Genomic DNA, 24,235 nt, shown 5'->3' with positions numbered 1-24,235 from the left:
TTTTTTAAAAAATGACATATTTTAAAGTTCATATATGTATTTCATCAAAGCACAAGACAATTTTATTAAAAATTTACATACAGCATTTTGAAGTTTCAAAAGTAAACATTTTTTTTTAAAGTTTTTTACAAAAAAAAAGTATAATAAAATTTTTATAACATTCAATTTAAGGAAAATTTTCTCATTAAGTTCCAAATGGTTGACTCTAGATTCTAGAACATGCTAAATTAGGATATAACATGATTCCGAGGGCAGTTAAAAAATGCTGATTCTTTAATTATTATTGTTTTTAGTAGTTAAAGATTTCCCTTTCATCTTACCTTAGAATTTGACAGTTTATGCATTGACGGATAGAAAACAGGACTCATTTTGACGTAAATTTTGATACTTTGTTTCAAATTTCACCCGAAGTTACCTTTTCCCGACCAAAATCTTAAAACTCGACGTTTTTACAAATTCTGAAATTCAAAATACAAAGTTAAATCCGCCACTAATCTAGATCGATATAGTTTTTATAATAGGTAGTAGTCGTATCGAAAACATTATCGTCCTTTCGGGGAGCACTATATCATTTCCCCCAACGCTATAACTACACTCGTCTGCAAAGAAATCCTCTTTTTAATAAAACTATACTTCTTTAAAAGCTTTTGATTTTGATATGCTGATTCTGAATCCGAAGTCAGAATTCCTCGAGCACGTCAGGTTTCTGAAATAATCCCGTTAGAAATCTACGAAAACCCACATTTTACTGTTTTCGAAGCAATATAATCTTTTCCATTTTCAACATTCCAAATGTCTCCGAGGTATTTTAAATTAAAGTTATTAGGTTTGTTTTATTAAAACAAGCATATTAAAACGCATTAAAAATAAAACCATTAAAACATGTACGACTAATCCACTAGTCCTAGAAAGATGGTTTAATAATTTTTAAAAAGGGTGTTTACAAGATTATATCAAACTTTTTTGGTTTAAAGCTATATCTTAAAAAAAGACTTCCTAAGTCGACACAAACCTATTTCAAATGAGAACAAAATTTTACCCTCGTGTATGTAGGTTAAAATACAAAACTTGAAAAAATTAAGGGATTTTTTTTATTACATATTTTCAAAAAGTTTTTCCACTTAGGAACTTGATTCTCGAAAACGTTTCGTAACGTTATATGACGCATCATTTTGAAAAATTAAAAAATTAAGGTATGTTATCTTGACGAAAACCATTCTTTTATAATAATGTAGATTACATTAAAATTCATTTGAAAACAAAAAAATTACTCAAGTAAAATTTATACATTAAATCTATCTCACAGAAAAGTGTAACGCATATCTACTCTCCCTATGTAAACATTTTAAACATTTAGAAATATCCTTTAAACATAGTGAACTACATTGTTTTAGATATTTGCTTTTATTTTCCCTTGTTTCAATGTCTGACGCATTCTTTTTTAATGAAAGAATGAAAATAAACAAAAATTCTACTATTATGATAGTAAAATTTCATCTCATACAATGTTATAATCCTTCATGTGTCATTTACTCAGAATAAACATCAGAAAAAAAAAAAATTATATAAAAGCCATGAGCAGTAAAAGAATATATAAAATGACGAAGTCAACATTTTCATAAATCCCTGGCGACGACATACAAATAAAATACAAACATGAACATAGTGAAACTCCTCTAGCTTATTTTTCATAATCCGGAAGTTAAAATGGATAATAATTTATTTGAAGATTATTTTTCTTTTATAAAAAAGGAGAAAAGACAAAATTTACGAAATACAGATTTTTAATATTTTAATCCAAATGAATACAATTTTTTTCGGGTGCTTTGACCACCAGGGCTACCTTTGGGCCTCTTAAGAGGCGTTTTTCCTCTTTTTTCACCCAATCCACTTTCCCTTCACTTTTTAAAAATTGTCAAAAAATCCCTCTTTTTGATATTTTGGGTCCTCTTTTTCCTTTTTTTTTTAAATTAGGTATGTTCGTTTGATTAAAAAAATTTACATATTTTTGAAAATCAAGGAAAATGTGACCTATACCACTTTCAATTATAACGACTCAATTGTAAGAAAAGTATACGTTACTGTTGTTTAGCGCTGATTTGATTTTTATAAGCTTATTTTTGATAAATTTTGGGTTCTTTTTTGAAGAAAATATGCACAGACAATGTCTTATAATATTCTTTTTTTTTTTAATTATATGAACATAATACAATTTTAATTTTAATAAATTGTGTTAAAAAGTTTTTCTTGCGGTATTTCGTGTGACTGTAGTACTTAACTTATTCTATTTTCACATTTTTTTATTGGGGCCTTTTTTTTTATCAAAATCCTCTTTTTTGGCCTCTTTTTGAAAATCTACGAAGGTAGCCCTGTTGACCACTACAGAATTAAATCATTATTTTCCCCTTCTCAAAAATACAACTCTTTCCGCCAGACTATTTGCATAATGAATCAACTTTTTCACTCAAAACCAAAACCCCATGTAATGTGCGGCCTCGGCATTTCCGCTATATACTCTCATCGAGATCCTACACAAAAGCGCAAAAAGCCGTTACCCGTCACAATCTCTGTCGCTCATCATCCATCCATCTTTTGGTTCAAATTCAAACCTCAACTCCGGTTTACTCTGGGTGAATCTGTGTCATTGGACATTGTGTCACTGGCATGTTCAACACTATGCTGAAATACCAGGGGATAAAGAGTTTGTTCCTCTTAATACGCCTACCGCAGCTCATTTCGAGAATTTTGCAAAACAAACTCTGTCGTACATTTTGTATATCTTCTTCGTCCTTCCGCTCAATTCCTAACTACTATTTTTTTTTTGCCTAGCTCCTCTTCGGATAACAGTAATACTCGTATATCTGGATGTTGGATTTTATTATAATGCTGATGTGATGTAACTGTAAGTTAAAATCCTTACATGACCTCGTAGATATTTATGTGACACAAACCAACAACGAGCGACGACGTCGAGGACGTTGACGAGGAGATTTTGGAGCTATAAATTGTTAAGCAAGATTTTTTTTTTTTTTTTGGAGGAAGGCTTGTCATTTTTTTTTTTTTTTCTCTGTGAAGATTTTCACGGAAATCCGGTTTTGTCAGCTGGGGTTAAAATGAGGTAAATATTAATATTAAATAAATAAAAACTACTTGTGGACATATTTTTTCTGCCGTGTCATTGTATTGTAACTTGTGGGAGGCTCTCAAGTAAAGGATTTATGATTGTGTTAAGGTGAAGTTGTAGTTTGAAGAGGAGACAGTCGGCTGCATTGAAAAAAAAAAATAATTCTGCCTTTGTTTGTTGTATATTTTTCAATTTTACGAGGCAAACCAACATCGAATGAAGGAAATTAGGTCGACATTGTTAGTTTTTTTTTTAAACTTCTTGTTCTTTGTCTGATAATAAAAATGAATCTAAATTTGAGTGACAGACTTGTTTCCACATCGTTATTGTCCTTTTTTTCTATAAAAGCAACAAATGAAAAAATATCAATTTTTTCATTTCATGAGGATAGTAGTATCAAAAGAGAGAAAATCGGTTATTGAACTTCCTTGTTCGTTTGTGGCATTTATATTTTATGTTTTTTCTTATAATAATTTTTAAGGAAAAATTATGCTGCAACAGAACATGCCAAAGCTTTTAGTTTAGAATGGAAAAGAGGAAGTAAAAGACAATTTATTTGTGAAGATAAATAAAGACCTAAAAAGCTTCTTATTTTTATTTTTTTTAATTTTAAATTAAATATTCGTGTTGGGCGGCTATTAAAAGAGGTGTTGTATTAAAACTGTGTAAGCATTTTCAACCCTTTGTCACTGATTATGTTTGTTTTTGTTGTGAAACTGTTGAAAAATTAATATCTTGTTTTTTTTTTGTAATGTTTCCCATATTCGGGAATATGGTTTTGTTAATTATAACTAACTTGTTGAAAATTTTACATCTGAATGTAATCTTTTTCAAAAGTGTCTTATTGTGTTATCGTTCACAAAAATATACTGTCAACACGTTCACGTGTACGATGACACTCACGCTGATACACAGTTTTTAGGCACATTGCCAGAGTGAAAACAATGTTTTTGCATACGTCATAAAACTGGCATTAAAATTTTTTTGAAATTCTGGAAATATCGTCACACAGAAATTTAGTTTAAGAATTTCATACAAAAACAACAAATTTTCCGTATATATATTTGTATATATATATCTTCGTCATTTTGGTCTGTAAGCTGTTGTTTTTGACTAAAAATTGTGACTCTGACAAATTTTTAGGTAAAATGTATGCTCCACGGAAATTATTTTTTATACGAATTTCTCAAGCTTAAGGTCTGACTGATTTTATACTTTCCTTTAATTTTACTCAACTTTTTCTCAAATCCATTAAATTAAAGAATTTTGAAAAGTTCTATAGAAAATTTATATTGCAACTTAAAAATTTACTTAAAAAAAAAATATTGCAAGAAATAACAAAATAAAATTGCATTGAAAAATTGTATGGCAACAATTAAACATATTTTGCATTAAAAAAAATGTTATTGCAAATAAAAAATTTTCTGTATTGAAAAATAAATTCAATGCAAAATGTGTGCATTAAACATTTTTTTTTTATTATTCGTCGAATTTCTTACAATTTTGACTGTTTGGCCTTATATAAGCTATTCAACGGAATTTTTCAGTACAAATTTTGTTTTTTAAATATCTTTTAAACGTAGGGTGGACAAACGACGATTTTTGGTATACGTGAAGAACTCGTGGTGGACAAACGACAGAAATTTGAAATTTTGAAAAAAGTCAAATTTTGGAGATTTTATGGGACTTTGAAATTTTCAGTACAAATTTTATTTTTTGAATATCTCCTAAACGTAGGTTGGACAAACGACGAGTTTTGGTATACCTATAGAACTCGAGGTGGACAAACGACAGAAATTTTGAAAAAAGTCAAATTTTGGAGATTTTATGGGACTTTTTTTGAAGGGTGGACAAACGAAAATTTTGGAGACAAACATGGACAAACGGTGGGCAAACGAAGTAGACAAATTTGGTTCAAAAATTTTGAGGTCGCAGTTCTGGCTTCACGGAGCCCTATTCAACTGTAATATTGAACAGAATTTAAGTAAAAATTGTTAAAATTATAAGAAATTCGACGAAAAATGCAAAATATTTTATTTCTAAAAAAATTGTATTTTCAATGCAAATATTTTTCAATTGCAGTAATATTTTTTTAATGTATCTAATTTTTTTTATTTGCAATAAATATTTTTTTTGTTTTAATGCAAATATTTTTCTGTTGCAAAACATTTTTTTTTAAATTTCAAATGCATTATTTTTTAATTGATATACAATGTATATCAATGTATATATACATATTTACAACAAATTCAATCCTGAGTGGGCTTTAGGTCTAAAGCCCACTCAGGATTGAATTTGTATTCAAAAATAAGGTCACGAAAATAGGAATTATTCATATTTACAACTGTATCTAACATTCAAATTTTTGGAGGGCCAAAATTATCTTTTATTTTATCTTATCTCTTTAGTTTCTCAAATTGACAGTAACATATTTCTTCTATTCTTGTGAAAATGGATGCATAGACCAAAGGTTTACTTTTAATTTTTTAAATACAACAAAATATTCAATTCTTTGTTTTTTCTTTGTTGCTGATCCAAAACTTGTTCCATAAAGTTTATTAAGTCGTAACTCTACTGGTACTTTCAATGTGTCATCACAACAAATCAACAAATATTTAATTTGGTCTGCTTTTGTAGCAATTGGGGTCATTCACCGGCTGCCACCGTTTATATCGACCAACAACAACATACCGTTGTTCTTAATTTGTCATTGGATTACGTGGAATCAATATTATTATAGTGTCGGGCCAGCCAGCCAGTAAACCAACATCTCTATATGGATGATGACGGACAAGAGAGTATTCAACAATATTGCTCAATTGAAAACGTATTTGTTTAGCGTGGCAAAAACAAATTGAATATAAAGCTAGGTTACATTTAAGGCTAACGATTGCTCAATTGTATCAGTGATTGTGACAAATCCGATGCAGCAGAAAATATTTCAATTTGTGCAAACATCCCCTTTTGCATATAAAAGTACAAACATACCTTCACACTTGTTTATGTATTTTAAGTAGGTTAGTTAAGCTGGTGAAAACTTCAAACAACTATTTTTGTATTAGGTACACTTTTTTTTTTTAGATATGAAAATACTTTGCAACTTTATTAATATAAAGATTATTGATGTTAACAGATGATTAATTGAGGCTTTTAAGATAGCTTTTATTTTACCGTTGTTTTGAGAGATTGTAAGCTGTGATCGTATATATTTAAGAAAATAACACTGTTGATTGATGTGATAAATTTATCGTTAATCAATAACAAAAATAAAATTATCACTATACGTCTTTGTTGGACGTTTCTTGAGGCCTACTTCCAATATAGCAAATATACCCATGACGAATTGTTGAAGGGCTAAGTTCTTTGTTCTTTTGTTCAATTTGCCTTTTGCAACTGAATCCAAGTCATGGAAGTTAAAGAATAAGAAAATGACTAATGTTAATTGGTTTGGAGTAACATAAATTTTTTTATTATTGATACTCGTCCAGTGAATTAACAAAGAACAAAAATGCACCCACACATTAGCATATCACTTTCGGTGAAATTCATTTTCGTGTTATAATGAATATTAAGAAAGGTCTTGCAAAATTATTAGAAATACACTAGTGAAATAGATTTTGGGATCAAAAGAAAATCCAATTTTTTTTAGGTTTTTTTTCAAGTGATTATAATTTCCTTAAAAATGGTCGCAAGAACTGCAATTAAAAAAATAGATTTTAAAGCACAAACGATCTTTAAGATTTTACGACGCAAAAAATTGTCTAAACAATTTGTTCCGCTCAATCCTAATGAATAGCAAAAAAAATGTTTTTTAATTATTCCGTCACTTTTTTTTGTCAAAAAACTTGGAAAAAATTTTTACAACTTAATCAGATAGGTAATATGTTCATTCAGGCATGAGTTTTTGAAAAAAAAAAAATTTAAATTAATTTGAAACATCAAGAAAAAAAGGCAAGAGTCTATTCCCCCAATAGTGTTTTTTTTACATAACAGCTTAATGTTTTTTTTTCAGTTTTTTGTATTCATTTCTATTGATAAAAATGTTTGAATCTTATCTTCTTCGAAAAATATTAATTTGAAGTCTACATGTTTTCTGTATCTTTTTCTCTATAAAAAAAATGTATTTTTGTTTGCTTTTCATATAGCAAATCTCGAGAAATACTTTACCGATAGCTTTCAAAGAAATTACGTGAATGCGAATAGAACATTATTTCAAAATTCGAAAAAGATTGGTTAAAAACTTCTTGAGATTTGCTACGAAAAGTAAATGAAAATAAGATTCGTTTTCGAATAGAGAAGAATACAAAACTTTTTGACTTCACAAATACCACCCGCAAGGACATAACCTTTAAAACTGTTAAAAAGGAGTCTATTTCCCCAATAAATTAATTTTATGATGAATCAAACACATAAATAAGATAATCTTTTCTTAAGGTAATGCATGTCAATAAGTAAAGATATGTAAGTCAGAAGTCTGAGGGGTTACCACAGTCTAGGCCACTTTAAGAAAAAAAAAAAAAAAACAAAAATATTTTTGAACTCCTTCCAACTTTGCTATATTGCACGGACCTAAACACATTTATTGACATTAAGATACATAAAGTTGCGGACGCACTAGCCGAAAACCCGAAATCATGGTCACATTGTAATACTTCACAATCATGAATGTTAGAAATGGCCTTAAAGATTACAACATCATTTCCATACAGACGTTATATCATTAATAAATAAAATAAAAAGTTAAGGACCTTAATGGATGCCTTGTGGATGTCCAAAATTACACAGCCACACAAAAAAAATAAAAGTTCTGACCTGGGGTTGCGACTAGATTTTACATATAGTTTTTAGGTCGCTGAAACCGAATCCGAAGTCCGTTTTGCCCCATGACGTCAAGTTTTCGAGATAACCTCAAAAAATGTCACGAAAACAAAAATTTTTTTCTGTGATCTGGATGTGCGAATATGTTAATCATATAGTTTTTGGATCCCTGAATCCAGATTCGAAGTCAATTTTGCCCTATCACGTCAGGTTTCTGAGATATCCTCAAAAAAATGGCAAAACCAACAAAACAAAATTTTTTTTTTTTTTTTAGATACATCCTCAAAAAATGTCAGATAAGAACTTTTTTATTTTAGTTTAGACATTTTTTGAGGATATTTCAAAACCCAATGAAAACTATATGAAAACCTAGTCGCAACTCCAGATAAGAACTTTTGTTTTTTTGGTTTTGACATTTTTTTGAGGATTTTCATAAACCTGATAGGTCAAAATTGACTCCGAATCTGGATTCAGCGATCCAAAAACTATATGATTAACATATTCGCACATCCAGATCACAGAAAAAAAATTTTTGTTTTCGTGACATTTTTTGAGGTTATCTCGAAAACCTGACGTGATGGGGCAAAACGGACTTCGGATTTGGTTTTAGCGACCCAAAAACTATATGAAAAACCTAGTCGCAACCCCAGGTCAGAACTTTTATACTTTTTTGTGTGGCTGTGTTATAAAAGAAGTAGATTGATGGACAACTTTTAAAAAGATTAATCATTACCTATAACTTCATCCTTCTTCATCCACCTTTGCCGGACGTTGATTCCAAACGGGATATGAAAAAAAAAGAACTTAATAAGACTGATAAATTCTTCCAATATTAAGAAAATACCTAAAAACGTGGCAGACAACTTGAATACTTAGTAGACCAGTTGAAACTACAACCAGTTAACTGCATTTTTTTGACTTATATCACTTCTAACAGACCAATAAAAGCTTTTAAGTATATTGTATATGTCTGATAACTTTTTTTCAAATGCAAAAACCCATATTCAAATTGCGCAAAAAATTTGCTCATGATACACATTTCGCGTTGCTCTTCAACATCATAATAACGTACTGTAGTCATCCATCACTCATTCTGACCAACAAAAATTAAACTCCTTGACCTGATTATATAAAGTTACATCCCCAAGTAGTCTGATGTTATTAACATTTCTGCAGAACTACTGAATACAAGTGAGTTTTGCATGATTTTTCTGGAAAATTAATTAATTACTATCCATTTTCATTGTACAATTTTGTTTCTTTTTTGTTTTAAAATAAAACAATTCAGTTGAGAGTCTTTCATCTCTATAATTCAAGAGTTAATTATAAAATCCATTAAAATTCATTAAACAAAATGACCACCACCAGTGAAAACGGTTATACCAACTCGCAGTGATTTTTGGCTAAAAACAAACAAAAAATAAAGAAAAATAAAAAAAAAAACGAAGCACAAGGCGATAATATTTCTATGTTGTAGATAAAAAGTAGAAGTAGAGTTCATTCCATTGGGATTAGACCCCATTTTTTCCACTTTGGGATGGATGTAAAAACATTTTTTGTCGAATGAAAATTAAAACAGATGTTGTCATTAGAAATTTCGCATATAAAAATGAACATCGCCAATAACCTTGACCTAAGACTAAAATATCTTCCATATACAGTGGCTGCGGCAGTAAAGGTCAAAAGTAATTAACGTTTGCCATCACAAGCAATTTCAGTTCCCATGCGAACATTATAGAAGGGGGAGAAAAAATATCGGCCATACGACAGCATACAGGCACAGAACTGACGTAATAAAGAGATGCTATGATGGCAAACAAAAAAAAAACTGTATCCATGCCTTTTAAATTATTTTTGGGCGTCAGCCGGGAGGGATTAATTCTATATCTCTGCAGAATTATGTCAGGTTTAAAATTATTATTATTGTTTTGTGGTTTTACGTGAATGCTTTTTTTAAATAGGGTGTTTTGAAAAAAAAAAAATATATACATATATATAAAATCAATGCAGAAATGGTCCCGAAAATTGTTTAAAATTCTTAGAAGATTACGTTTTTGAGTAACAGATTTAAAATTAATTATTCCAGGAACGCTTTCCTTAGAATATTTATTTTAACTAAAATAGAATACTTTTACTTCTTGTTTTTCCATTGTAATACAAATTTCCATAAATATCTGTTTTCGGTGAATACTGTAAATTTAAGAAAAATCTGAAACTAATAGCGTTTTTTAACACGTTTCTGGGAACGCTTTCTCACTTCTATGGATGGTAATGTATTTCTCAAACATTAAATTTTAAATATTGCATTTATACTTGAATAATGTGTTACTAATGTGCGAAATAAATAAAATGAAACAAAAAAAGTTTTCTTAATTACTTTTGCAGTCACTGCGGTCGCAATATTATTGGACTTTGCTTTTGACTGCTTGTTAATATGTACTATTATTAAGTACTTTTTATGTAAGCTTACAAGTTTATAATTAAAATTTTATGATTTTAAGTTAAATTTATTTGATTAATAATGATTAAATGTGAGTTCTGTTTTTTTTTTTTTACTTAAGGGAGTATATCCATTGTAACGGGTGTGACACAGTAACTTCTTTTGTTGATCTTGTTTTGTAAACTTATAACTAAATAAGGTGATTAATAACTTCAACTGTATTTAGTTGTTGATATAATTTTTAGATTACTTTGTTAACCTGTATTTCAACGTCACAATCTCTTGAGATTGAATGTAACGTGTTCAAAAATTGGTTTAAAAAAATTAAAAAAATATAACGGGTGTGACATATTTTGAAAAGGGTGTGACATTGTATGAACGTATTTTTACAATATACATATAGACCTTATAAAAAAATGAATAGCTTCAAATTTAATTTATTTTAGCACTATTTACAAAATAAATAATTTATAAGAGCCAGAGTCTGATTAAACACCAGAATAATTGACTCTTGATTTTTTTAAAGCAAATTATTTCAAATTTGTATAAAATGGGCATCCACCGGTAATACCCTGAGGGAAAAAAACAACTTAAAATCAACGAAAACCACGGGTGTTTTCATAAACGTCTGCCTAACTTAGGCCTGCGTTAGTCGTGTTCATAAAGTCAGACCTGCGATCGGACTAACTTAGTCCAACTGCAGTTCTGCTGTTCATAAACGTCAGCATGTCGTCAACATCGGGCAGATTGCGCAGCCAAAATTTTATTGCTGCAGAACTCAAAAAGAAATTTATTTGACTCTTGATTCGATTTTTTTTTTTGTTAATAAATGTAAATATTGTTAAAAAAAAAATGAAAAGCAAACATATTAATTAGGGTGGTGCAAAAAATGTTTCTTTTTTCATTTTTCGAAAAATTTAAATTTTAATGACACAGAAAATTTCGAAATCGTGTTTTTTGAGAAAAGGAGTTTGTATTAATTTTTTTCTTATTAGGGTGGCTCTAAAAAATTTTATCTTCTACAAATGTTTGAATTATCCAAAACAAAAATCAACGTGGATATTGTTTTGACCAAATTATCGAAGAAAACAAAATTTTCCATTAGGGTGGTTCAAATTTTTTTTTTTTTAATTAATTACAAAAAAAATTATTTTTCACTGCAAAGAAAGTTTGCAAAACATGGTTTATGAAATATAATGTAAAATTGGAGTAGGTATTTTCGAATTAGGGGGCTCAGAAAAATGGTATAGGTATTTAACATTTACGCTTGGAATTCAACCAAATTCAATTTAATTAATTCGGCATGAATTTAATATTACTATAGCAAAAACGCACTTAACAAATTTTCTGTGCAATAAAAATCATTTTTTTTCACTAATTAAAAATATTTTTTCCACAGATAATTAGTTTTAAATGTGAACTACTCGGTGTTTTTATTATTTTTTTTTTTTAGAAGAGAGTATTTTTTATTACCCACCCTAATGTAACACGGTTTACAAATTTTTCGTGTTATTAAAAACAATATTTTCGGGAACTGAAAAAGAAATTTTTTTCGCTTAAACAAAATTCATTCTATGGTAATTTTTTTATATTTTTTTTCTGACGTTTGTGAACACTCAGTGACTGCTGAAAATTGTACAAACGCAGGCCTGCAATTATTCTGAATTGGTGTGTTCATTAATGCAGCAAAGCAGAAAGACGATTGGACCGAAGCAGATTTCCGACGTTTATGAAAACACCCCACGTTGATAAAACTATTTTTCGGAATTTCTTCAACATTAAATCAACGTTGAACATTTTACATTTTTAGTTGCGTTTTTTCACTCAGTTATAAATATAACCTCGAAATTCTATATGCCCTAATGTAATAAATTGAAATAGTAAGAATATAGTATAGGACATTTGGATATTAATGTTCGATAACACTGCAGTTTTTAAAAAGTTATGATATCATGAAATAAATTTCAGCATTTTATCAGCAAGTACAGGGTAAAATAACAATATGTACATTAGACTGGGCCAAAAAAATAAAATATTTTTTTTTTTTTAAGTTACATCGAAAATCTTGTTCAGGATGATGAAAAAAAATTTGGTGAAAATTTGAGCCGTTAAAAATAATTTTAAGAGGTCTATCATCGGTGTTTTTTATTTTTATACATGATATGATGTGTTACAACAGAACTGCTAGACGATCAAAGTAAAAAAAATTTCTGTTCATTTTTTCTTATATAAAATTAAATTTCCTACAAAAAAGATCTGATTGAAAATTTTCGTCAGACGAGCCGTATTCGAGTAATTAAGCTTTTTAAATCGAAGTGTTTTTTTCAATTTGACTGTTTCACTTTGGAATTTTGTGATGAGCAAATAAGTGAATAGATAAATAAAACCACGACAGATTCTTATAGGAAATTTAATTCTCTACAAAAAAGGTCTGTTAGTAATTTTCCCTTAATTGAGTTCTGAAGAAGTTATTCACGATTTAAAAATTGATTTTTTAATTTTTTTCTCGAATACGGCTCGTCTGACGAAAATTTTCAATCTGATCTTTTTTGTAGGAAATTTAACATTTCAAAAACCATAATTTTTGGAATTAGTTAAACGAGATCTTTATTAGTGGGATGTAATTTTGATAAACGGCTGAGTTGTTGCACTTTAACTTCCAAAGAATTTCGAAATGCCCTTAGTACGGCCTGTAAGTACAGCTCATCTCCTACATTCAACTTGAAAAACTTTTCAAAAATACCAATCATTTTTAGCTGTCACTCTCAAATTCTAAGACTTTTGTGTACAATTGTACATTAACATTTATAGAATTAAAAATAATTGCATACAAGAATAAATTAGTGACTTTTTTAATTTTTGTTATTAAAAGAAAAGTCACTTCAAGATGAATTCTATAAAATAACTTTAATGCAAAATAAGAATGTAATTTCTCTTTTTATATTTATACCTATTATTGTTATAATTGTTCTTTAAAAGTATTTAGCTTATTGTATTGTTAACTAATTTTGTGACAAATAAATAAAACCATTACTTAATTAATTACGAACACCCTGTTTCATTTGCTTACACATAACTGTCATAACTCATTAGTAATAAGAGATGACATAGTGATGCTGAATGCATATATGTACTATACACATTTGTACAATCTACTCGTAATTCATGAAATCATTTCAGGGGAATTAGAGCATTTCATTACTGTGAATTTGTGTTTTAATTCCAAGATACATATTATTTGGTTGTTGAGTTAATATCATTAGTGTACAGCATGTAGAGGTATTATATGTTGAGTTTTAATTACCTGAAAAAGGAAAAGAAAAAAAAGGATATTTAATTATTTTGTAGAGTATAAATAGAAATATAAGTGAAATACTTAAAAATGATTACTAAAAAACAAGGATACATAGTAAATTATGTTTTCATGGTAAGAATGGGAATAGAAAAAAAAAAAAACATAATCTATAAAAATAGGACACTTTAACTTGAATTTGATGAATTTAGATGATTCCACATGGAATTGGGTATTGAAGGTTTTCGATCAGAAGAATGTTGAAAAATCCATACAAATTAGCACTTTTTGACTACTTTTCATTGAGTGAAATTCGAAAACTCCTAAATTTTTTTTTTTTACACAAAGTCTTTTATTGAAAATTAGGTATTTTTTCCTATCATTTTCGTTAAGTATAAAAATAAAAAAAAAAATATTATTAAATAATAAATTTATTATGATTGTACCTAATTATTATTTTTTGACATTTTTCTCAATATTTTTGAATTTATTAAAAAAAAAAAATCATATGAATAAAAGTTGTGTAATTTTTAAATATCTGCAACTTTAAATTTAATTTTTTTTTTTGAAAAAATGGGACTCTAGCCAAAAATTTAAAAACAACTCTTACAATTGGAGCACAAAAAAAAAAATAAAATGATTTAAAAAACAAAGGGAAGAGCATTTCTTGGAACAACAAAATGGAAAACTCTGTTGGCGCTCCATGTCATCGTAATGTTGGTTTTGATTGAAACCTTTCTTTTTTTACACGAAGCCAATAACACGGTGTTACAAAAATGAGGTTCTAATATACAGGGTGTCCCAAAAGTTAACGTCGAAACGAGGAAGATAGGGTAGGTGGTGACTGTTATCAGAAAAATAATAAAAAAAATCGCAGCCATATATTTTGGGAGTTATGGGCATTTGAAAAAAAGTCGAAAAAATGGTCACCCTGTGACGGTTTTTCATGTGCCGTGACTACAAATCTTAATTTTTCTCATTTTTTTCTTTTGTTACGGAACCTTGAATAACCCTGCTATCAAATGCATTCAAAAATTTTAACTCAGCTGCATCAGTTTTAAAGAAAATATTACTTTTTTACCCAACTTAGTACTAAAAAATTTTACATGGCTCTAATTCAATGAGCCGTAGTGTAAAAAAAATGCACTACGATGTTTCGGCAAGTTGAATTAAAAGTTGGTGTGTTCAATTCTCTTTTCAAAATGTTGTAACATTGTTGGGAATATTTCATAAATAACCGAGATAAAATTTTTTTTCTTAAGAAATCCGACTTTTTTATGAGGTAATTTTTCCATATTATTCAAGTTTTGTACCCTTTCAGAACCTTTCAGAATACAAAAACTTAAATAATATGGAAAAATTACCTAAAAAAAAGTCGGTTTTCTTAAGAAAAAAAATTTTATCTCTGTTATTTATAAAATATTCCCAACAATGTTACACCATTTTGAAAAGAGAATTGAACACACCAACTTTTAATTCAACTTGCCGAAACATCGTAGTGCATTTTTTTTACACTACGGCTCATTGAATTAGAGCCATGTAAAATTTTTTAGTACTAAGTTGGGTAAAAAAGTAATATTTTCTTTAAAACTGATGCAGCTGAGTTAAAATTTTTGAATGCATTTGATAGCAGGGTTATTCAAGGTTCCGTAACAAAAGAAAAAAATGAGAAAAATTAAGATTTGTAGTCACGGCACATGAAAAACCGTCACAGGGTGACCATTTTTTCGACTTTTTTTCACTTTAACTTTTGGGACACCCTGTATAAGCGGGCAAAGACCTATCACGTTTTGTAGAACTAGTCGCACTGATTAAGAAACGGTTTTTAAAAAGTCCCTAACACCCCCAAAATCTAGAGTTAGGGGCAAAAAAAGGTTTTTTTTTACCTTCACCCATTGAAAAAAAATCTAGCTTCGTCAAATTTTTACCCATTTTCGATTTTTTTAACAGTTTCTGATAGGATAAATATACCTTTTCAACAATGTATAAAACATGTAACTCGGTTAAACCACCTAGAATTTATAAGCTGTCAAAGTTCAAAAATTCCATTTTTTCGTCATTTACCCAACTTCGAAATCAAATTAGAGTATATATTGCCCTAAAGAGCATGAAAAATTGTACCTATACCAAAACGAAAGCAAATTCTGCACATCATCAAATTCTGCGATTTGACATTTTTAGATTTTTGCAATTTGTCATAAAGTAAGATGATACAACTTGTTTGCCGTTAAGTTACATAATTCTTCGAGATTGGTTAATCGAAATGAGGCAAAACAAAAATACTCGAAACACAAAATTACCCAAAATCAAAGTACAGGACAACTGAAAAAAAATTGCAATACAAAAAATTTTATAGCAAATAAAAAAAACAATACATTAGGTTCAATATGGTTCAATGTTACACTTAAAATAGCTTATGTATGGTTCGAAAAAAAAAAATACTTAACGCAAATATCGTCGGCGTATAGCAAAATTGTTCTAAATCCAAAGCCAAAATGAGTTAATGATGCAGTATTACAAATTTGAGGGTGCTCTTTCCGAATTTGAAAACCGTTTTTGTCAAAAAAATTTCATTCCTACAGATAACACTGGTCAACAAAATTTAATTTTTTTTTGGTGCCGAGACTAAGTTATACTTTTCTATAGGTTTTCGGTGTGCTAAACTCGAATCTGTCAGAAATTTCCTATCAGCTCTCGTTTTTGAAATATTACCGTTAGAAAGTTCAAAAAAATTGTTTTTGGACTTATTTTGAAGTTAACAAGATTTTTCCCAGATGAACCAAAATATACTTTTATATACTGAAGGTTTTCGGTGTGTTATATCCTACCAGCTCCCGTTTTGAAAATATTACCGTTAGAAAATGCAAAAAAAACGTTTTTTGTCACTTTTGATGTCATGCCTTAATTTGAAGATTTTTAAAAAATATAAATCATAACGGTTTCTATAAGAACTATTTTCCTTCTTTCAAAAAACTGTAATATCTTTTTTACTGCCCGAGATATTTTGAAATGAAGTAAGTGTGTTTTTATCAAAAAGGAGATGAAAACGTGATATCTGTTTGATATATTACAATAAGCCAAAAAACTGACGATATCTCGAACAATAAAAAAGATATCGAAAAGATTTAAAAAGATCTTGAAAAAAGAAAAATAGTTCTTACAGAAACCATTATAATTTATATTAAAAAAAAAAAAATTTCTTCACACAAAGCATAACCTCAAAAGTAGTTTTTTTTACATCTTCTAACGGTAATATTTCAAAAACGGGAGCTGATAGGATATTTCTGACTTCAGATTCGAATTCAGCACACCGAAAACCTACAGAAAAGTATATCTTAGTCTCGGCACCAATAACCTTGTAGACCTGTGTAATATAATTTGATGGGACATAGAACAATAAAAACCGGGAAGTAGCCTTTTAAAAATGAGCCCGAGTATTCTTGTTTGTTCTAAGTCCCATCATATTTTGTTCTAAGTCCACTTTTTATATAAGGAAAAAACTTACTTGTATAGGAATTGTTCTATGTCCAATTTTGGGTTTTTAATTTAAAAAAATATTTAAAAATAGTATGCACCTACTAATGAGGTAAACTTGAATATTTTATTCAAGAGAAAAGAACAAACTTTATAAAAAAATAAAACTTGAATGTGCAAACTAGCAGAAAATTGTCGCTTTAAATCAATTTGAAACTTAAAAATCGTCCCCTGTAAAATTTGATTTTTGTTACTTTGAACAATTTTGCTTTACGGCGACAACATTTGCATTGGATTTTTCCTTTCACTGCAGAAAATTTTTTATTTACACAAAAATTTTTATAATTTATTATTTTTTTATATTGCAACTTAATTTTCTCCTCTTAAAGTTGAAAGTTTACTTCGCATTGAAATATAACTTATCTAGAATAAAGTTTATTGATAAGCAATCGTTATTATTTTGTAATTTGATTACTTTCCGGAAAAACTGGTAGGGGTTATTAATGTTTATGTATATTTTTTCGCACCTTAATACCGGAAGAAATTAATCAGTAACCCTTTAAGTTATTTTTATTGAAATATGTATAAATTAACATTTATTCATATCAACACAATTAATAACAATAAAAACCTCATAATTTTTCACTAAACTTTAAATTAACTATATGTCTTCGAATTAAAAACTAATAAAATAACAATGAATCGAATATGCATGCATGTGCCTCATCCTTTCCTTTTTTGCCTTTCCCGTTATATTGTTTTTAGCCTACACAGAATTTGCGTGTTTTTACAATTTGAAAAGAGTTTCTCTTCGCACGAATTACGAGCTTTCATTTTTTTTTACTTAATTTTTTTCTTTTTCTTTCAAAAGAAATAAAACTTAATTAACAAAACGTTAATAAATGTGTGAATGATATGAGGTGTGAATGTGTATGTTTTGTTATTTGATGAATACAAAAAATATTACAAACATACTCATTTTATGAACTACACACTCAACATATCGATTGCATTGTTATTTAACGCTCTCATAAACACTATTTGTTTATTTACAAATTTATTCAAAATCGGATTAAGATTAGTTTTTTTGTTTTCTGTTTTTAATTGAAGTGAAAAGGCGTTAGGCAAAGTATTGTGTTTTCATTATACCTTCGTCTTGTTTGCTTCTATTTCCATCAACAATTTGTATCTCAATTATACTTTTTATATAATCGATGACATGATTCATCAACTCTTTTGTGTACATTGTGTCTATTTAATGTTGTTTTTTGTTTATATGTCTTTAATATTCAAGATTACACAAATAACCACAAACCACTTTTCTAACTTTTTTCAACTAATTTCATTAAGCGTTCAGAAATAACTGTGGATTTATACAGAATTGAATGGTATTCATTCAGCGAACAGAAAAAATATTTTATCAGCTTTTTTTTTTATGAGTAGGTATTTAACAAATGTTTTCTTATCGTTTGTCCATCGGACAGTGGGATGATTGACACAAAACATGGAACTAAAATGAAAAATTCACATGTTTCGGCTTGGCTATACCCACTTTAAGTTTCTTTCTAAGCAACTTGAGTTCGAAAAAAAGCAGTGGTAATCTTTTTTCTAGCATGATTAAGTAATTCGCCATGAAGACGTCATCTGTTCCCTCATATCTCCCAAATTACTTATCAGAATTTGACAAATTATATATCGTTGGAAGCGTCTTACTTGTCCGGTAGTTATTTGCTATGTGAGTAAACATTTAATGGAATATGGCGTCTTCTGCAGGATTGCCATCAAGTCAATGTGCTGTTAGCTTCTTCTTTTTTCTTTTTATTTTAATTTATTCTTAGTGATGTTCAAAGAAATGACATCTCACAAAAATGTCTCCAAAATTGAATTTTTTTTTTTTCATAAAATATTCCACTGTTTTACTGCTGGGCTTTGCTTTCGAAAAAAAAATTGAGCTTTTCTTTTGAAATTATCATTCTTTGCAGATAAGATAAAAAAAAATGGTTTGTTTGTTTTGGATAGCCGCCATATCAAATCGAAAGTAAATACCAGAAGGAATTTTTTTTTTTTCTTTACGAGGAAATAGTACTCTCGGATATTGTAAATAATGAACCTTGTGAACTTAAACTTAAGGGAATGACAAAGAGCTTATTGTTTTGAAGATACCCGAGAAATATACGAGTAGATAAGAATTTTTATAGAAAATGCATTTGAAGATTTTATATATGATTCTGTCTGCTAGGAAAACATACTTAACTTCCAACAAAGTTTTAAAAAAACTTGAGATTCGTTGCATTAATTCTACCCATTAAAAGCCTCTCTTGATAATCCTACTCCTACTCCTACTCCTACTCCTACTCCTACTCCTACTCCTACTCCTACTCCTACTCCTACTCCTACTCCTACTCCTACTCCTACTCCTACTCCTACTCCTACTCCTACTCCTACTCCTACTCCTACTCCTACTCCTACTCCTACTCCTACTCTTATTCCTACTCCTGTTTAAAACTCCAGCCTTTAACTTTATTATTTTTACTTCTAACTTTTTAATTAAAAATAAACCACTTGTTTCAAATGAAATCTAATTCCAGAAACTATAAACCACAATCAAGTGCTAATACCACACCTTCAAGATGTTGGATAAAGGAAACAGTTTGTTGCTGGTTTGCGGTATCCATACAAAACATAAAGCTTCATGTCGAGGTTATTGTCATTCACACCTTTTCTCTGCGGTTTTATAGTGGTGGTAATTTGCTTCCATTAATCCATCAAGTCTGTTGAATCTTTCATTCTGCAGCTATGACACGTGTTCGTTTTGCAGGTCTCTCGTGTGTTCCAACAAACAATCGTTCGTGACCTGCCACTTAAAAAAGAAACTTTTATTTTTCAATTTGACACAGAATCGTGTGCAACTTCTGGGTGCACCATTAATCGCAAATGAAATCTTCTTCCATCTTTGTATTTGGATTCGATGAGATTGCCAGATGCGATGTAGTACACGGAGAAAAAAAACAGGCACCTTAAAATAAGATGATGTGAATTTTAAATTCCACCACTTTAAAACAATAAGATTTCTGCTTAAAATAAGTGAAATCCACATAAAAAAAGATGATTTTCCGCTTAAATTAAATGGATTTCTTCTTAATTTCCATATTCAACAAATTAATAGCATTTTTCCGCTCAATTCAAGACAAAAATCATCTTGGCAAAAAACACGCATAAATCCGCTTAAATTAAATGGAATCCACATAAAAATAAGATGATTTTCCGCTTAAATTAAGTGGATTTCTTTGAAATTTGCTCATTCAAGTAATTAAGAAGATTTGTCCGCTTAATTTAAGACGGAAGTCGTCTTGGCAAAAAACCATGCATAAATCCGCTTAATTTAATACGGAATCCGCTTGTAGGTACACATCTATTGGCAAAAAACCATGCAGAAATCCACTTAAAACAATAGGATTTCCGCTTAAAATAAGTGGAATTCACATAAAAATACGATAATTTTCCGCCTAAATTAAGTGGATTTTTTTTTATTTGCACATTCAAGAAATTAAGAAGATTTGTTAGCTTAATTTAAGACGGAAGTCATCTTGGCAAAAAAAAAACATGCAGAAATCAGCTTAATTTAATACGGAATCCGCTTGTTTTTAGGTGGTCTTTTTTCTCCGTGTAGGTAAACATCAACTTTAAAGAAAAAGAAGCACACAATTTCCAAATTCGTTACCAATGATGCACCCCTCTTTTATTTTGTTTGTGGTAAGTTGTAGGTGCTTCTGATGCTTCTATAGCTGCTCCGCATTGAAGCTTGAGATCTGTGTTGTTGAGAAATAATTGGCAAACATACAAAGATGAAGATGATGGTGATTCAAAGTGAAACTTTTTTTGTGGTTGCTGACCTATATTTACCAATAAATTTCTTCTTCTACTTCAACTTCTGATAATTTATAGTTAGAATCAGCGTTTTTGGCATAAAACATCATGCAGGCATAAAAATAATCCACTTAGGTCTTCTACGTCATCATCGTTCTAGTCGTCTTGAAGTGCATTAAAATTCCAGAAATCTACAAGTGTTTGCTTTATATTTTCTGTTTGGAATGACCTAGTTTAGGAATTTTTTTATATATTTTTCTTCAAAAAAGAAGATATTCAATGTTATTTGGGATTTCCTTGCTAGCTTTGTTGTTGTTATTCTATTTATCTATAAATATAGAATTTATCTTTCAAGAAGTAGCTTAAGTAGTTGACAGTTTCTTCAGTTCGTGTTTAGATATGTGTTCAGTTAGTTGGGGAGCAAAGATTATTTGGGTGTTTTTTTTTTAATGGGATCATAAAATTAGGGACAGATAAGGTTGGTGTTGAAGTGTGTTTGTCTGGTTTTAGTGGGGAAAGAATGATTTATTTTTTCCTTAGAGTTTATTTTTGTGTGTTTTAATTGCATATTAATGGATCGTTAGTGATTAATGACTGATTGATAGAAAAATAAAAAAAAAGCTGATTTATATGCACAAGAACATAAAAAAAAACAAGCTAAGTGACATTCCATATCCAACCACACGTTGGAATTTTACAAAAAAAAAAACATGTTTTTGTTTGTGTCAGAGAATTATAGAGTAAGCGGTTTTGTTTACTCCATTCTCAACAAAGCAATGGCTTTGTTAAAAATTTTAAAAAATTTAACGAAATTTCTTGTCAAATGCTATTTAACTTTAAGGAACTATTTTTGATGTTAGAACAAAGATGGGAAAAATCTTTGGCATTCTCGGGTTTTTTTTATTACAAAGAACACGACATTTATTTTTGAGCGATAATTTATCAGATTTTCTATTTAAAAATCCATATGCTTTCAATGATCAGTAAAAGAAAATAAGATAACCAAGATTTTTAAAAAAAACTTAAGATTTTAGAAAATCAAAAAAACTACTCGAGTAAAGCAAAAAAATATGTACAACTGGATAGTAACTAAAAAGTTTAAGCTTTTTTGTAAACATTCATAGAAATAATTAATTTAATGTTATGATTAATTTTATAAACGCCTAATTCGTTTAAAATAATAGAAATTTTCTTCTACTGAATTACCTCACATAAAAACATAACCTTGAAAACAGTCAAAATGACGTTTTTTTGCCATTTTAAAAAACCTTGTTGACCAGTGTAATGTATAACAAGAAGATCTGCTTTTTGAAAAAAAAAGTCCAAAAGTAAAAAAAATTCAAATTTAGTTTTCAATAATTTTCCCGACTACAAAACTTTCAAGAATGATGTAAAGAGCTTTATATTGGTTTACATGTAGCAAAAAGTGACCACTTTACTTTAGGGGAACAAAATACCTACAAATACATATAATTTTTACGTTTTTTTTTAATTTTTTTGTTTTTGTTAATTATACCGATAATTGGTAGTATGTTATGATTTTTTTTTAATTTTCAAAATCAATTTTTTGCACACACAAATATGAAAGTAAAAAAAAACACTATTTTGCTCAAAAAATTAAAATAAACTAATGAATTAAAAAAGGTGTTATTTGCATCAAAAATATGAACACAAATGGATAAAGATTTCTGAGCTTAAAAAAGCGATAAAATTTGATCCAATAAAAAAAAATTAGGCTGAATAGACCCATTATAAGCCAACCATTTTTTTGAGTTTTAAGTTCTATAAAGTTTCAAGTTTCCATATCGATATTATTCACAAGCACTTTCACATCTAAAACCTTGAATTTCAAAACAAGTGTAATCGAAAACTAGATTTGTTTTGTGTTTTAAGAAATTTGAATAATATGGGCGTTATTAATCGTATTTTGTATAATATTATTCAAAAAGTTTTTAAGTTAAACTGTAAAATATTTAATTGTAGCAATTTACTTGGAACTCTACTACGTTAATAATTAAAAAAAATCGGTGTTTTTTGGTAACGTAGTACTTAGCTCAGTAAGGAGCCGTTTTTTCAATTCGTGAGTGTGTCAGTGGATGAAAATTTATTGTGATGATATACTTTAATATATTATCTTTTACCAGTTCTGAAAACTATTGCATTCGGTTGACAGTTTCAGATTTTATTGCTTTAAGGCAATACTTTGATCAACGGTACTATCTTCTTTCGGCACGACATTACCAGGCACCGTTGATTTTTCTTTTCTGGGAGAAACATTAAGAAAACAAGAATCGTATGGGAGTTCAGGATCAACCAGGCTCGTAGAGTGCACAGTAAAGTGGTTCACGCTTGTATGGAAAAATAAAATTTTCAAATAAACATTGGGCCACCCCCTAGTTTGGTTCCCCATCCTTTTGGCATCATACTGTTGAATTTTCAAACTTTTATTTTATACAGACCAGTATTGAAAAATTGTATTTTTTTTGGAAAAAGTAAAAAAAATATTTTTTTAAATTGTTTTTCTTAAGTTAAAAATTGCTTGAAAGTTGTAGTTGTTGTACTTATTCTGAAAAAATGTCGAAATAATAATTTCTGGGGCTACTTCCAAGTAAATTTCGTCAACAGGTAGTACACAGACTTTTTATTTGCGCATTATGCTTATTATTTATTATTATTAATTATTACTCACTTTTTTCAAAAAAAAAAAAAAAATATTTAATATATTTCATAAAGACAAGTAAAACTTAAATAATAAATTTAGTACACAGAGTATCGAAAATTTGTACTTAAATAATCATTTTTATCAAAAAACAAAACCGACCTAGATGGATCAAAACTGGGTTTTATGGTTTTCTAATAGTTCCTATGGCCAGAACTGAACGAAGTTGAAATACAAAAAGAATTATCAAAATTAGTTCACTCAGTCCAAAGTTATGATGTAACAAACACAAAAAAAAAATAAATAACGAATTGAATACCTCCTCTTTTTTGGAAATCGGTAAAAAAAGTAATTGACTAAGTAGTTCTTAGAGTTCTACTCTCACTTTTTAGTGAACAAATCTACTACAGCGATCTTAAAAAAATACATAATTTTTAGAGCTTTCTTTTCTATATTGTATGGATCTTCTATATTGGCACCTACATAAACTTAAGTTACAAAGTTAATTTTACATCTTAACAATATTTTTCATTTAAAAAGCCAAAAGGTTTGAAAATTTAT

The 24,235-nt window shown here is 28.8% G+C and overlaps 2 protein-coding genes across 8 annotated transcripts in view; one reads left to right on the top strand and one right to left on the bottom strand.

Moving 5' to 3' along the window:
• The window catches only part of LOC129906790 (peroxiredoxin-6-like), a 261,543-nt gene that overhangs the window by 115,931 nt on the left and 121,377 nt on the right, over positions 1-24,235 (top strand). The gene's annotated exons all lie outside the window — the stretch shown is intronic.
• The window catches only part of LOC129906766 (F-actin-uncapping protein LRRC16A), a 169,320-nt gene that overhangs the window by 96,790 nt on the left and 48,295 nt on the right, over positions 1-24,235 (bottom strand). For 2 of the 7 annotated variants that reach the window (XM_055982669.1, XM_055982671.1), the window contains exon 1: positions 18,298-18,509. The exons of 3 other annotated variants lie outside the window; for them this stretch is intronic. In XM_055982669.1, coding sequence (XP_055838644.1) covers positions 18,298-18,394 — 97 coding nt within the window. In that variant the 5' untranslated portion in view covers positions 18,395-18,509. Of the gene's footprint in view, positions 1-18,297; positions 18,510-24,235 lie in introns of those variants that run through there. 2 more of the 7 variants (XM_055982670.1, XM_055982673.1) reach the window with 1 other exon arrangement.

The sequence above is a fragment of the Episyrphus balteatus genome, chromosome 1 (genome assembly GCF_945859705.1).
Source record: "Episyrphus balteatus chromosome 1, idEpiBalt1.1, whole genome shotgun sequence".
Lineage (NCBI taxonomy): Eukaryota > Metazoa > Arthropoda > Insecta > Diptera > Syrphidae > Episyrphus > Episyrphus balteatus.
The sequence above is the reverse complement of the archived record's forward strand: the minus strand, read 5'-3'. Positions and strand labels throughout refer to the sequence as shown.